Source organism: Lemur catta, chromosome 8, assembly GCF_020740605.2.
Source record: "Lemur catta isolate mLemCat1 chromosome 8, mLemCat1.pri, whole genome shotgun sequence".
NCBI lineage: Eukaryota > Metazoa > Chordata > Mammalia > Primates > Lemuridae > Lemur > Lemur catta.
In genome coordinates this window covers 83397332-83414170 of record NC_059135.1, presented here as the reverse complement: position 1 = coordinate 83414170, position 16839 = coordinate 83397332, and the positions used below count along the sequence as shown (strand labels likewise).

The following is a 16839-nucleotide window of genomic DNA, read 5'->3' as shown; positions in this document are numbered from 1 at the left end:
CTCAGGTGGTGGCACTTGGAATGAAGCATGGGCAGGTTAGAATGATGTTTAGGAGGGAAAGCTGGTGGGTGACTGATTGGATTTGATCTTTGCAAATCTTCATGAAAGTCTTCAGCATGCTTGTTAGACTATACAGGGTAAAGAGGTGTTTTTAGTTGTTTCTAGATAGAAAAGTAACATTGCGATTATGCCACGATACTGCTGCTTCTCAGATTTTTTAAAAATGGAATAACTTGGAAGTTATTTTCCAGAGAAGAGTGGAGTCTCACACAGTCTTAAAATTGCTATTTTAAAGCAGAAATAATTGTTCCTTTGAAAAAAATAAGATGAACTAAATGTTCTGTCCACCAAAATGCAGCTAGTGCTTTGTTCCCTCTCACTGGTACATCATAGGAATCTCTGCAACAAGAAAGAGAGATGTATTTGTACTGTTATAAGGATGGTTTTCTTGAAGTTAAGAAAAATATTATCTTGGGTGTGCTTTTGTACAATTTTTATCCCAGGCAAAATTAATTCTTGAGTTGCTTAATGGTAAATGAAATGTTTGGATGCCATCTGCCCTTTTGTCTTATGTATTTTTAAAGCCTGTGTGCGTAGTCCCAGCGTTGCTGCCTTTCCTTGACCTCTAGTAGACAACACAAAGGAAAGCCTCCTTCGTCAAGCCCAACATGTATTGATCATTCGCTGTATAAATAGAACTTTATTCTCATTTTTTCAGTAGGGACACAGCTTAAAATTTTTAGCCTCCCAAGCACGTGTTCCTGTTTGCTTTCTCTGTGATATAAAGCAAACCGATCTCTGGCCCTCCTGAAGTGTAGTCCATGCTTAGGCGGTCCATAAGCTAGGGGAGAAAGTCCTTCAGGAATATATTGTGCGAGATGCAGCTGCTCTCTGTTTCTGGCTTACTCACCATTGCCTTTTCCATTTAACTGATGCAAAACAGCCAATAAATGATTTTCTTCCTCCTCTTCAGTGAATCCAGAAGGCTTAGCTGAAGCTTTCATAGTAAGTAAAGTCAAAGTTGAGTGGAGCCATATTTATGGGATGAGAACAGCCCATAAATATCTCTTGACAAGTAGCAGAGGCCCAGGAGTTCTGAGGCCATCCTCCAAGCCAGGCCACTGAGCTGGGACAGAGACAGAGGAAGGAGCTTTGGGCAAAACGAGTGGCAGGGCTCTCAGCCCCTCACAGTAGCTGCTCTCAAAACAGACTGCCTTCTAAATATATTTCACCTAAGGGGCTTTGCAAGCCTCCATTTGCTCAAGGGATATCATTGCTAAAAATAGTTAAACTGCAATTGTTGTGGAAAAGGTTTAGAGTAAGATAGAGCCGGAGAAGCTTCCTGAGCTGTTTACCTTGAGCAGGTTCTTTGATCTCGTGCACAGATGTTCTCATCTGGCAAAGCAGAACAATGTCAATAATGCATGTTTGGTATTGGGGACATGATAGTAGGTGTCAAAAAAAACCCCAGCACCTGTTACTATTATTGCTGTATTTATTATAGGGACACGTGATTTCTGATTGGCCCCCCGAGGGTTCCTTGTTGTGTTAAACCCTTGCACTTTGCTGGATGTATGTGAGCAGTAGCTTAGTCCATGTTCTCAAGCATGCAAAGACAGGACGCAGCCCACTTCACATAATAAATCGTGAAGGGCGCCTGGTAGCAGCTGTCCTATGAGGCTGAAAAATCTCAGTGTTAACAGGCAGTCTGTTGCTTGTGTTATATGAGTTTTTATGTAATTTCTACTTAGTCATTCTGTCTTATCCTCTCTTCCCTCCCCCACACCTTATGTCGCAATCATTTACGGAGCCCTTATTCTTCCCTTGCAGTCTTAGAGCTGTCATAATAGCGGCCAGTGTGATGAGTGTATCAAGATCACTGGATTGGGTGTCTGGAAATGGAATTGTCTTATTTCTGCTCCATATGATTGTATGACCTTGGGCAAGTCATTGAGTTTTACTAGGTTTTATTTTTTCCTTTGAAAACTGTAGGCTGCAAGATTCCCTTTCTACTCCTATATTCTAGAAGTTTAGCAGGATGTGGGTTTTAGTGATCCTAAAAGACCCACTTATGTTAGAATGTATGAAATATATGAGGTTTGAGAATCTTTTTTAGGCTTTAGAATCTTTGGAAAGTAGAATTCAAACCAGAAATATAGATACAATTTCTAAAAGGTGGTCTTCTGTCTCTGTGATGTTTGCATTAGCTGCTGAATTGTTCAGATATATTTCTAATCTATCTTGCTGTTGAGCTACTTTTAATGGATGTTCTAGCCACTAGCGACTAATAATTTGTAATCAAGAATGATAAGTAACAGAGGCATTTTGCTTTTCGGCTAGAGGCATCTGTCCACAAAGACGAAATGAATTTACCATGTGCTATTAGTGCCAAGCAAAAACACAATCACACAGAAAGAGCTGGGAATGTTAGCAACAATGCTAACACTTACTTGTGGTATGAATATTATGTCCACACACTCTGTGGTAGCCTCATATGGCACCATGAAAATACAATTGTCTCTAATCATCAGGGAAATGCAAATCAAAACCACAATGAGATATCACTTATCTTCAGTGAGAACGGCCTTTATCAAAGAGTCTCAAAACAATAAATGCTGGCATGGATGTGGAGAGATAGGAACACTCATACACTGCTGGTGGGACTGCAAAATAGTACAACCTCTGTGGAAAGCAATATGGAGATACCTCAAAGAGATACAAGTTGAACTACCTTTTGATACAGCAATGCCATTACTGGACATCAACCCAAAAGAACAAAAGACATTCTGTAAAAAAGACATCTGCACTAGAATGTTTATAGCAGCACAATTCGCAATTGCAAAGATGTGGAAGCAACTCAAGTGCCCATAAATACATGAGTGGATTAATAAAATGTGGTATATGTATACCATGGATTTGTACTCAGCCACAAAAAACAATGGTGATCTAGCACCTTTTGTATTATTGTGGATGGAGGTGGATCCCATTCTGCTAAGTGAAGTATCTCAAGCACCACATGTACTCACCATCAAATTGGTATTAACTGATCAACACTTAAGTGCACATATATCAGTAACTTTCATCAGATATCTTGGCAGGTGGGGGGGGAGGAGTTGTGGGTATATACACACCTAATGAGTGTGGTGCACACCATCTGGGGGATGGACACACTTGAAGCTCTGACTCGGGTGGGGCAAGGGCAATATACGTAACCTAAACATTTGTACCCCTGTAATTTGCTGAAATAAAATAAAAAAATAAAATAAATAAATAAATAAAATAAAATTATGTTTGGTAGCTCTTAACTTTTGCTGGTAAATTTTTCTAAAGAGATTTATTGGAATACTTCAGCACACATATACTTCAGGCCATGAATGTGTTTTTTGAAAAGAATTTTAAGTATTAATGCAGGATTTTTTTATTGTAAAAAGTGCAATGGAATTTTCTTAACGAAATGCAACAGAGCTCAAATTCCTTCTCATTTAATTTTTTTTATGTTTTATATTTTTTATGTTTGTTAAAACATTATCTGATGCATAACTCAATAATGGATATATCTAATGAACAGGTTTTCTCTAACAGTTTAGAAAGTATTGAGTGGATTTGTGCATACTCTGTTGTTGGAAGTTATTGATTATCATGATAGATTTATAAATATAGACTAGAAAACTCTCATTTCTTCTTTCTATCAGTGTATCTGCCTCCAAGGCTCCTTCCCAACTTCTGGTTTACTGCTTTAGATCTGGTGAGCTGGAAAGCCAAAGCATTAAGAATATTAATACTATGTATAAAGTAAGTGTAGATAGACCTAAAGAAGGAATCAAAGGCCCCCTTCTTGAGTAAGTTGTCATTACATTTAGTGCACAGATTTTTTAAGAGATATGCAATGCCTTACTTAGTTATATATTCCCAGGACCTAGTACACTACCTGCCGAGTAGTAGGTAATGAATAATTGTTGTTTTGAAGAATGAATGCTCAGATGCCACTTTTTCTCATTCCTTGGGCTCTGAGATATATTTTATTTTTAAATTTTGAAAAAAAATTAATTATTATGGATACATAACAGTTGTATATCTTTATAGAGTACATGTGATGTTTCAATATAGGCATACAATGTGAATTAATCAAATCAGAGTAACTGGGGTATCCATCAACTCAGGCATTTATCATTTCTTTGTGTTAGGAACATTCCAATTCCACTCTTTTAGTTATTTTAAAGTATACCTTAACTTATTGTTGATTATAGTTACTTTGTTGTGCTATCAAATATTGTTCATTCTATCTAACTTTTTAGCTATATTTTTGTACCCATTAACTATCCCCATTTCATTCCCTCCTCCCTATTACACTTCCAATCTTCCAGTAATCATCATTGTACTCTCTGGCTCCATGAGATCAATTATTTGTAATATTTATCTCCCACATATGAGTAAGAACATGTGAAATTTGTCTTTCTGTGCTTGGCTTATTTCACTTGACATAATGTTCTCCAGTTCCATCCATGTTGTTGCCAGTGGCAATATTTCATTTTTTGTGGCTATATAATATTCCATTGCATATATGTACCACAATTTCTTTATCCATTCATGCCTTCATAGACACTTAAGTTGATTCCAAATCTTGGAAATTAATTGTAACTAGTGCTACAATAAACAAGGCAGTACAGATATGTTTTCAATATGCTAAATTCCCCTCCTTTGGATATATATACCCATCAGTGGAACTCCTGGGTCATTCTATTTCCAGTGTTTTGAGAACAACTGTTCTCCGTAGTGGTTGCACTAATTTACATTCCCACCAACAGTGTACAAGGGTTCCCCTTTCTCCACATCCTCACCAGCATTCATTATTCCCTATCTCATTGTAGTTCTGATTTGCATTTCTCTGATGACTAATGATGTTGAGTATTTTTTCATCTTAGATATATTTTAGAAAGTGAAATTTCTTAGATAATTGTCTGCCATATAAAAGAGGTATTACTTTAATTATTCCATAGTTATGTGTAAACTTTTTGAGAAGTGAAAGTTACTACATCAATTTCTTGAAAGTGAGGCAACTTACAGGTAAGTCAGTGTTGTTTTAAATTAGATTTTGTAATTCTGAGGTCCATGAGTCCTGTGGTATAGTAATTACCCACAAATAATTCGCTTAAGATGCTAAAGCTCGGCATTATTATTCATGTCATCCCTCAACCCTTTTGCTCAAATTAAAAATAAAACAATGTCAGGATAATAAAAGCTGTGCCTGGGAAAAATATGTAGTAAAGCAAACATCTCTTCCTATTGCATGGTATTAAATTACAGTCACCACTTTGAACAGTGGCTGGTACTGTACAAAAGCTATGGAGAGTGTCTATTCTCTGTCCTCCAGAGCCCGCTTCTTCCTTTGCTGTAGGCATGTTAGTGAACACCACACCTAGAGTTCAGCCATCCGGCATGCTGTCGTAAATGTGATGATTTAGATTGGGTAATCCATTCATCTAAACTAATCCAGTTAAGGGTAACTTAATTAAGAGAATAAAATCTGCCAGCACTTTTCTGCTTCTAGAAGAATATTACATTAGAGTGTTCACATATTTGCACTTCCTGCAAAAATACAGGCAGGGAAAAATGAGAAATCACAGTCTTAAGTTTGAATGTCACCTGAGAACTCATCAATGCTACCCTTCTGTGTCCAAAGAATTTACCTCTAAGCCAAAACTTTAACCTGTTAATTAAAACTGATATGGCACAGTGGTCCCCAACCTTTTTGGCACCAGGGACTGGTTTCATGGCAAACAATTTTTCCATGGATGGGGTGGGGGGAGGCGGAGCTCAGGTGGTGATGTGAGGGATGGGGAGCGCCTGTAAATACAGATGAGGCTTCGCTCCCCAGCTTGCCACTCACCTCCTGCTGTGCGCCCCACCCCCCACCCCTTCCTAAGTTCCATGGAAGACAATTTTTCCACCAACCAGGGTGGGGAGTGTGGGGCCAGCTCTGCCACCTGGTCCCTAACAGGCCCTGGACCTGTACCAGTCCGAGGCCCAGGGAAGATCCTTAGTTTATTTGAGAGCAACTGTATTTATCTCACAGAAAGTGTAGTACATTGTAGATATTAACGGATGACATTTTTATATAATGTTGGCCCAGGTAAACATACACAGAACAACTATCCTTGTTACATTACTGAAATGTGTTCCAAAATTACTGCCAGCATGAGTCTTAGTAAACATTACATCAATAATTAAACTTTTATTCCTTCAATTGTTCTAAATTTTGTTTTATTTTTATTACTTGATGATTGTTTTTCCACAAGACATATGAAATGATTGTTATTTAAAAACATGGGTTACTTATTTTTTTTTAGATTATTTATTTCAGATATATATTCTAAATATAATCAGGTTTTATGTATGTGGTAAATTTGAAGGTGATATTCTCTTTTATTCATGCAACTGCTCGCATTTTTAATCCGTTCTTCTATTTCTGAATTTGAAAAAGGGATGTAAGATTTCTCAAAGTGCAGGTCACATTTTACTTCAATATGCATGTTTTTTTTTGAAATGGCAAAATTCCTCAGGGCTGTGTGATTTTCACTCATGTGTGTATTGAAAGTTCATTGCCAAATACAACTGAATAAATCATGGAACACATTTTCTTTCCATGCCTGAGAAATGCAAATTGTTATAGGTCAATTGTTGAAAGGTCTTGTCTCCATCTTGTATGTCTTGTTTGTAATTCGTTTTTCATTTATTCCATGCCTACACAATTCACGTTTCATTTGATTGTTATTTATGTGTTGTGTGTTTTTCAATTGTCCCCAGAGTTTGCTTTAATGTGAAGAGGAACTATTCTCCCTTGACTGTGCCTTCCTAAAGCTATTAATTTCCATAAACGAGCATGTGTCTTACTTCACAAGAGTTGCTGCCCTAAATTTCTAGAGGAAATTCTAGGGGAGGGAAATTCGTTGCTCACGTTGCTTACATGGGTATGTTCTACTGACGTCCAAAGGAATGCTAACCAACAAATAGGCAATCATGGCTAAGCTAAGAAACAGATCTGCAATGGTAACAATTTTAATTTCTTAATCATTACACTTTGCCTTCCAGTCATCTAGGAAAAATTTTGCTATTTCATACAATCCTGCACTTGATCTTAACCAAGAAGCCTAGGAGCAATTATTTGGTAAAATTCTGTATAGATGGAGAATGCAAAAGCTAAAGGAAGAATAGTAATTTATAAAGTTTAAAATAGTAACGATTTCAAATAACAAAAACAACTGTCAACTATTTCCAAAGTAAGTGGAGAACAATATTATAATAAGAAGAAAATGTCTTAGTTAAATGCTTTAAATATAGAGACAAGGGTCACTTGGATGATGTTCTAAATCAATTAAATGTAAGATTAACTTTCAAAAATTGATTAGAAATCGCTCGATTTTTCCGATCTTCCTTTTTCTAATCCACACACAAGTCCTGAGTGGAAAATTGTGTGTGTGTAATACCTAAACAAATAGAGATAAACTGACAGCCATTATTAAAAAACCCACAGTGCTTTACAAAAAGTTTCCTTTATTTTTATGCAGTAACTGTTTTATATCATTCAAGACTGATTTTAGATTTTGGAAGTTTTCTGCAGTTGTATATGTTTTTGAAATTGTTCCTTAATTGAGAAACAGTGTTTTTTTGGGGGGTAATAATAAAAATATACATGTATAGTCTGACATGATGAACAGTGGATAGATGCTTAAACTGCTCCAGAACATCCAATCTGTTGCCAAGAATGCCAGGTTTATGTGGCCAGAACAGGAATACGAGGGAGAACTGAGATGACCATGTACATTTGAAACAGAAACGGGTGTTCTGCTAAAGGGACAGATCCATATTGTGCCTTGTGGGACCAAATACAGATACTTGCTTCTGTGGCCATGCATATGTCTCTTCCTAAGTGCAAGTGACTGAGTACATGTCTGTTGTTTCTGCAAATGTACGAAATGAGAATGAAAATACTTTCTTCGAAGTAACTAAATGGCATGTGGGGCAACTGATCAGATTTGGGGAAAGAGAGAGAGTATTTTATTTCTCTTGAATGTGTCAATTAATATGCTTCTCTGTGTGTGAAGTGCCTTTATGATCATCACAGTCGTGGTATACAGACAAAAGTTACCTAGTTAAGCTGATAAAACTTACCAGATTACATACTTAAGTAAAGTTAAAGGGAAGAAGCTATTTTTTTTTTTTTTTTATTGACACAAAATGTGATTACTTGCTGTCCTTGTGAGAAGATATATGATCAACCTTCTGGATAAGGCCAGCTGGTGTGTCTGTAGAGTAGATGCAAAAAATGTGATAAACTTTAATGGGTAGCTCCCTCATCTGTCCATTTCTTGGAGTTTCCCCCCTCCTGTCAAAAACCTAATTACTTAATTAAAAGAGTCAGCATATTACAGGCTAATGTTGGAAAATTTACCTATCAAAAATCAAACTGAGTGTACTTTGAGGATTCTAGGGGCAGAATTTCCGTAGGCTGTTCAGTGCCGCCACTTCTTTGACTACCTCACATTTTTTTCTGCATAAGATTGTTTTTTCATTCAATTTGCTCTACAAGTACTAACCGAAACTGAAGAAAATTATTTGGAAAATGAAAATGACATTATGTTTTTAAACATATTTCTCTTCTGAGCTTCTTAATGTATGAGCTGAAGGATTTTTGGAAATATGAAAAATCCTGCGATATGAAAATCCTGGCTTTAGGGCTTTCCTTTTAGATGAAACACTGCCTAAGTAGAAAGTATTAATATTGAGTTAGATATGTAGGTTTGGGGACATACTAATTATAATAGTACCAATCATTTATTAAATGCATATTGTTTACTTGACACCACATTGGATCCTCAGAACAACTTTACAAGTCAGTGCTTTTATTATCTTCTACCTTATATATACAGGTAAGGAACTAAGGCTTAGAAAGTCGAAGTAATTGGTTCAAGTTTTCATTGCTGGTGAGAGATGGAATGTGTATTTCAACAAAAGCAAATTTTTTTTTTTTCCTTAGTTACATCTGAAGTATGAAGAGTCCACATTCTTAACCATTAAATTAACGTTGTCTCCGTTCCATCAAAATGAGTAGTTTCATGCTGGTTGTGTTGGGAAGTGTGTTAATTGACCTCTGTTTTCCTGTGAATAGCTGAATGTCACCTCCGAGTAATTGACACCGTTGTTTTCCTGCCTGTAGGTCCCTGGGGAAGGTGCACAGGAGACTGTGGGCCGGGAGGAGTCCAGAGCCGGGCAGTGTGGTGTTTTCACATTGAAGGGTGGACAAGTCACCTGTCCAACTGTGACGAGAGCAACAGGCCTCCAAAGGAAAGAAGTTGCTTCCGAGTCTGTGACTGGCACAGTGACCTCTTCCAGTGGGAGGTGTCAGATTGGCACCACTGTGTGCTCGTTCCTTACGCCCAGGGCGAAGTGAAGCCTCGGACTGCAGAGTGCGTGATGGCGCAGCACGGACTGCAGCACCGGACGGTGCGCTGTGTGCAGAAGTTGAACAGAACCGTGGTTGCAAATGAAATATGTGAACACTTTGCCCCTCAGCCCCCTACAGAACAAGCTTGCCTCATTCCTTGCCCCCGGGACTGTGTTGTATCTGAGTTCTCACCATGGTCCAAGTGTAGCAAGGGATGTGGGAAGAAATTGCAGCACAGAACACGTGCAGTCATCGCTCCCCCTCTCTATGGGGGTTTGCAGTGTCCGAATCTGACTGAGTCGAGAGCCTGTGATGCTCCCATGTCCTGTCCTCTCGGGGAAGAGGAATATACCTTCAGCCTTAAAGTTGGACCGTGGAGTAAATGCAGGCTGCCTCATCTTAAAGAAATGAACCTAAGCGGAAGAACTGTCCTGGATTTTAGCTCTGATTCAAATGAGCAAGTCACCTTTAGACATCAGAGTTACAAAGCATATCACCATTCCAAGGCCTGGGCCGTAGAGATAGGTTATCAAACTCGGCAAGTCTGGTGTACGAGAAGCGATGGAAAAAATGCTATGTTAAGGTAGGAGGCCTTCCATGCTTATATCTTTAATTTCTTTAAAACATTTTATAGTGAAATTTTATAAAACTTCTTTATGATTTTATACAAATGCAAAATTATAGTCCGATTTGTAATTTGGGTTGTTAGAAGTTTCATTTAAAAAATTTTCAATTTTGATTAGAAATTTTATACATTTTATGGTTTGGACCAAGCAATGCCCTAAAATCTTGTGCTAAAATCTAGTGCAGTTACATAGAGTGAGTCATATATTTCCACATTTTGTCAAGACAGCAAATAGCATAAAAGTATATCTTTTGTTACTTTATTAATAGAAGACTAAGTGGTTTTTTATAATGATAAAAATTCAAGTTCACTCTCCAATTTTGGATATGAATTATGTAATTATTTTTTTTCAAAATGTTTATGCTTTTATAATTTATTCTTGGTTTTGTTTGTTTACTTTTGTTTTCACTAGTATGATTCTTTTAAATCTGAGTTGTAGAATTTTTTATATTAGTAATAATGCTTAAAGGTTAATCCAAGAGTATTTTCTTTGGCATTGCTTTGATAAAAATGTTAACTTATATTAGTGGTAATCAGAATTACCTACCTGTAGAAGAAATAAACTAGAGATTTCAAAATTATTTATAATTGCTTTATTTTAAATTGTAGTCTAAAACGTCATGACATGCACTCAGAAATATGTTGAAAGTAGGATTTAATTTTCCTCCAGAAGTTTTTAAATGGGAGCATTGGTATATTTCTTAGTTGCTTCCAAATTAACAAGCCTTTCAACAGTACTTAAATTACCAAACAACATAATACTCATCTCTAGAATTAATCATTATCATCAGTTGCTGCTTCTTGGGATCCACAGCTGGCTGGGACATGCCCAGAAGATTGCCACTGCTGTTTATGAACAAAGTAACGTGATGATTGTTTTCTTTTTCCATTTGACTTCACAAATGAGCATATTTTATCTTTGATGTTTCGTTTTTATTTGTGCCACATGCAATTGGCAAATCCATTGGACAGTGATTTGTGGCTTTTTATTGCTTACCTCTGTGAAGCTCAAAAGATTAAGCAAATGATTTGTGCAATTTGTTTGAATGTGAGTGTGGGATTCTGTAAAAACATTATTTTTTAAATATTCCATACTATATTGCTGCGTTTAGCATTACATAGAATCTTTTCATTTCATGTTGTTTGCTTGCTTTTGCCATATTCTTCTTTTTCTTTTTTTAATAGACTTTATTTTCTAGATCAGTTTTGAGTTTACAGAAAAATTGAGTGAAGGTACAGAGTTCCCATATACCTCCTCACTCTCCCCAACACACAGTTTCTCCTATTATTAACATCTTGCATTAATGTGATACTTTTTAAATTCAGGCTGTGTTATTCACTCAATGTTTGTGTCCCCCTCCAAATTCATATGTTGAAATTCTAACCCTGAATGTGATGTTATTAGAAGGCTTGAAGCCTTTGGGAGGTAATTAGGTCATGAAAGTAGAGTCCTCCTAGATGGGATTAGCGCCCTTGTGAGAAGAGACTTGAGAGCTTCCTCTCACTCTTTCCACCAAGCGAGGATACAATGTGAAGTTGGCAGTCTATGACCCAGAAGAGAGACCTCACCAGAATGTGACCATGCTGGTACCCTGGTCTCTGACTTCTTCTAGCCCCTAGAATGGTGAGAAATACATTTCTGTTGTTTTTAAGCCATCAGTCTATGGTGCTTTATTACAGCAGCCCAATTGACTAAGCAAAATACCATAGATTAGGAGCTTAAACAAGAGAAATGCATTTCCACAGTTCTGGAGGCTGGAAAGTCCAAAATGAAAATGCAGATTGCTTTAATTCTTGATGAAGACTCTCATCCTGGCTTACAGATGGATATCTTCTTGCTGTGTCCGCACGTGGTGGGAGAGAGGGGGAGAGAGCGTGTGCTGTCATCTCTCTTCTTATAAGGGCACTAATCCCATCATGAGGGCTCTACCCTCGTAACCTGATTACATCTCAAAGCCCCATCTCCAAATTAGAGGTTAGAGTTTCAACATTTCAATTCTGGGGTGATACAATTCTGTCCACGGCAGATAGATTCCTTACAATTGATGAACCAATGTTGTTGAGCCAATATTGATTCCATAGTTTACATTAGGATTCTCTATTTGTATTGTACATTCTGAGTTTAATGAATGTCTGATGACATGCACCCACCATTACAATATCATGCGGGATAGTTTCACTGCCCTAAATAACCCCTGTGCTCCATCTACTGAGCCTTCTCTCCCTCCCCCAGAACTCCTGGCAACCACAGATAATTTTACTGACTGTCTCTAGAGTTTTGCCTTTTAAAACATGTGATATGGAATCATACAAAATGTAGCCTTTTCTGATTGACTTCTTTTACTTAGAAATATGCATTTACGTTTCTTCCAAGTCTGACTTGATGGCTTATTTCTCTATATCCCTGAATAATATTCCATTTTGTGGTATTATAATTTATCCATCTATTTATAATTATAAATTATCTATAATTTATCTATCTATTGAAGAACATCTTGGTTGCTTCTAAGTTTTGACATTTATGAATAAAGCTGATATGGAGATTTACGTATGTATTTTTTGTGAAGTTAAGCTTTCAACTCATTTGGGTAAATATTAAGGAGTACAATGGCTGTATCATATTGTAGGGGTATGTTTAGTTTTTTAAGAAACTCCCAAAGTATCTCCAAAGTGGCTTGTACCATTTGCATTCCCACCAGCAATAAATGAGAATTTCTATTGCTTCGCATTGCCAGTATTTGTTGTTGTCAGTGTTTCGGATTTTTGCCATTCTAATAGGTGTGTTAGTAGTATCTTGTTTTAAATTTCAATTCCTTAACAGCATATCTTTTCATACACTTGTTTGTCATCTCTATATCTTCTTTGATGAAGTGTCTAATTAGATTTTTTGCCTATATTTTAATTGTTTGTTTTGTCATTGTTGAGTTTTAAGTGTTCTTAGTATATTTTGGGTATTTTGCAAATATTTTTTTTCAGTCTGTGGTTTGTCTTTTCGTTTTCTTAACAGTGTCTTACAAGAGAGAAGTCTTTAATATTAATGAAGTCCAGCTTCTCAATATTTCTCTCAAGGATCATTTTTTTGGTGTTGCATTTAGAAAAAAATAATCATCAAACCCGAAGTCAACTAGGTTTTTCTCTTACGTTTTCTTCTAGGAGTTTAATGGTTTTGTGTATTACGTTTATGTCTATGATTCCTTTTGACATTTTTAAGTTTTATTTATTTATATTTTTGGTGAATAGTGGAAGATCTATGTCTGTATTCTTTTATTTTTGTATCTGTGTGATATATCCAATTGTCCCAGCATCATTTATTGAAAAGAATATCCTTTTTCCATTGAATTATCTATGCTCCTTTGTCAAAGATCAGTTGGCTATGTTTATATGGGTCCATTTCTATGCCTTCTATTTTTAGCCTGTTGATCTATCTATCTATCTATTCTTTGTCAGTAACACACCATTTTGAGCATGTAGCTTTATAGTAAATCTTAAAGTAGGGTAGTTTCAGTCTTCCTAATTTGTTCTCCATTATTGTGTTGGCTATTCTCTGTCTTTTGCCTTTTTGTATAAACTTTAGAACTACTTTTTGATATCCACAAAATAAATTGCCAAAAGTTTGATTGGAATTACATATAATGTATAGATCAATTTGGAAAGAACTAATATTTTGATAATATTGAGTCTTCCTATCCATGTACAGGAATATCTCTCCATTTATTTAAATCTTTTAAAAAGTTTTTCTCAGAATCTTGTAATTTTTTCATGTAGATCTTGTACATATTGTGTTAAATTTATGTATCTGGCTTTTTTGGTGCTAGCATAATTAGTATTGAGTTTTTAATTTCAAATTCCAATTGTTCATTGCTGGTATACAAGAAAACAATCAACTTTTGTGTATTAACCTTGTGTCCTTCCACCTTATTTTATTTGTTTATTATCCATGGATTTTTGTTGATTCTTTGGGATTATCTACATAAACAATCATGCCATCTGCAAAAAAAGTTATTTCTTCCTTTCTAATCTGAGTATCTTTTCTGTCCTTTTCTTTTCTTGAATTATTATATTAGCTAGAACTTCTAGTACAATATTGACTAGGAGGAGTGGTAAGAGGGGACATTTCTTACTTTGTACTGGGAAAGAATCTGGTCTGTCCCCATTAAGCATAACATATTGCTAATTGTAGGGTTTCTTTGTAGATATTCTTTATTCAGTCATGGAAGCCCCCCTCTACTCTTAGTTTGCTGAGAATTTTTATCATAAATAAACATTATATTTTATCAGATACTTTGCATCTATTGTTATGATTATATGATTTTTTTCTTTAGCCTGTTGATTTAATGTTTTATGTTAATTGAATCACAAATATTGAATCAGCTTATATTAAATATATATGGAGTAAATCTCACTTGGTTGTGTTGTGTAATTCCTTTCATATAGTGTTGGATTTGATCTGCTAGTATTTAGTTAAGGATTTTTGCAACTGTGTCTATGAGAGATGTTGCTCTTATTTGTTCTCACTTGTAATGTCTTTGTCTGCTTGTGTTATTCAGGTAACGGTGGCCTCATAGAATGAGTTGGAAAATGTCTTAGTCAGTTTTTCATTGCTATAAAGGACAAACCTGAGGCTGGGTAATTTATAAAGAAAAGAGGTTTATTTGGCTAGTGGTTCTGCAGACTGTACAAGCATGGCATCGGCATCTATTTCTGGCAAAGCCTTCAGGGAGCTTCTAATTAAGCTGGAGGGTGAATGGGGAGTAGGTGTGTCACATGGTAAGAGAGGGAGCAAGAGAGAGTCTATGCTCTTTTAAATAACCAGCTCTCATGAACGAATACAGCAAGAACTCAAAACTCCAAAGTATCATCTGAGAATCAAGGCAAATTCCTTCTATGAGCCTGTAAAATCAAAAACAAGTTATTTATTTTTAAGACACAATGTTGGTACAGGTACTGGGTAAACATTCCCATTCCAAAAGGAATGGCCAAAAGAAAGGGGCAACAGGCCCCATGCAAGTCTGAACCCCAGCAGGTCAGACGTTAAATTTTATAGCTCCAAAATAATCCCCCTTGACTCCATGTTCTGCATCCTAGGCACACTGGTGTATTGTCGACAGGATGGGGGGGGGATGGACAGGGGCACCCTGAAGCCTCAGGCAGCCTTGTCCCCATAGTTTTGCTGGGCACAGCCCATGTGACTGTTTTCATGGGTTGGAGTCCAGTGTTTTTAGCTTTTCCAGGTTGAAGGTGCATGTTGCTGGTGGCTCCACTATTCTGGGGTCCAGAAGGCAGTAACCCCTTCCTACAGCTCCATTAGGCAGTGTCCCAGTGGGGACTCAGTGTGAGAGCTCCAACCCCACATTTCCCCCTGGCATTTCCATGGTAGATTTTCTCTGAGGGGGCTCCACCCCATGGCAAGCTTCTGCCTGGGCACCCAGGCTTTCCCATGCTTCCTCTGAAGTCTAGGTGGAAGCTGTCAAGCCTGCACCACTCTTGCATTCTGTGCACCTGCAAACTTAACACCACGTGGACACCACAAAGGCATATGGCTTATGTCTTCTGAAGTGGTGGCCTGAGGTGTACTAGGGCCCTTTGAGCCAAGGTTGGAGCTGGAGCAGCTGGGATGTGGGAGGCAACATTCCAAGGTGGTGCTGGGTAGTGGTGCCCTGGACCTGGTGCTTGAAACTGATCTGCCTTCCTAGGACTCTGGGCTTGTGATGGGAGGGATAGCCTGGAAGATTTCTGAAATGCCTTTGAGGACTTTTCTCCATAGCCTTGATTAGCACTTTGCTTCCTTTCAGTCATGCCAATCTCTCTAGGAAGTGATTACTCCACAGCCTACCTGAATTCCTCTCCTGAAAGGGCTCTTTCCTTCTCTACCATGTGGCCAGGCTGTGAATTTTCCAAATTTTTACACTCTGCTTCCCTTTTAAAAATAATTTGGAACTTTAGGTCATTTCTTTGCCCCAGTATCTGATCGTAGGCTACTGTTAGAAGCAAGCATGTCACTTCTTATTTCTTGAATGCATTGTTGCTTAGACATTTCTTCCACCAGATACTCTAGGTCATTACTCTTAATTTCAGCCTACCACAAAGACCTAGGGCATGGATTCAGGCTTATTTATATTATTGATTTCTTCTTGCGTGAGTTTTGGTAGATTTTGGCTTTGAAGTAGTTGGTTCAGTTCCTGTAGGTTATCATATTTTGAGGTGTATATAGTTGTTCATAATATCCCTTATTATCTTTTAAATATCTATGAGATTATTAATGATGACCATTCTTTTATTTCTGATATTAACAATTTGTGTCTATTTTTTTTTTCTTTGTTAACATGGCTAGAGTTTTATTAATTTTATCAGTCTTTTCAAAGAACCAACTTTCGGTTTTATTGATTTTCTTTATTGATTTCCTGTTTCTAATTTCATTGATTTTTGACTCTAATTTTTATTATTTATTTTCTTCTGTTTACTTTAAATTTAATTGCTCTTCTTTTTCTAGTTTCCTAAGGTAGAAGCTTAGGGTATTGATTTTATATCTTTCTTCTTTTCTAATAGATGCATTCAATGTTATAAATTTTCCCAAAGAAGTACTTTCTCTGCATTGCATAAATTTTGATAATTTTCATTTTTATTTGGTTAAAAATATTTTTCGATTTCTCTTGAGATTTTTTCTTTGACTTATGTGTTATTTGGGAGTATATTTTTTTAATCTCTGTGTATTTTGGTGTTCTTCATTTGCCTTTCTGTTATTGATTTTTAGTTTAATTCCATTGTGTTTGGG

General features: G+C 36.7%; 1 protein-coding gene across 1 annotated transcript in view; it reads left to right on the top strand.

Annotated features, from left to right (window-relative positions):
* THSD7B (thrombospondin type 1 domain containing 7B) overlaps positions 1–16839 on the top strand; it is a 718374-nt gene that overhangs the window by 136412 nt on the left and 565123 nt on the right. The window contains exon 2 of the mRNA XM_045559264.1: positions 9215–10025. Coding sequence (XP_045415220.1) covers positions 9215–10025 — 811 coding nt within the window. The remainder of the gene's footprint in view (positions 1–9214; positions 10026–16839) is intronic.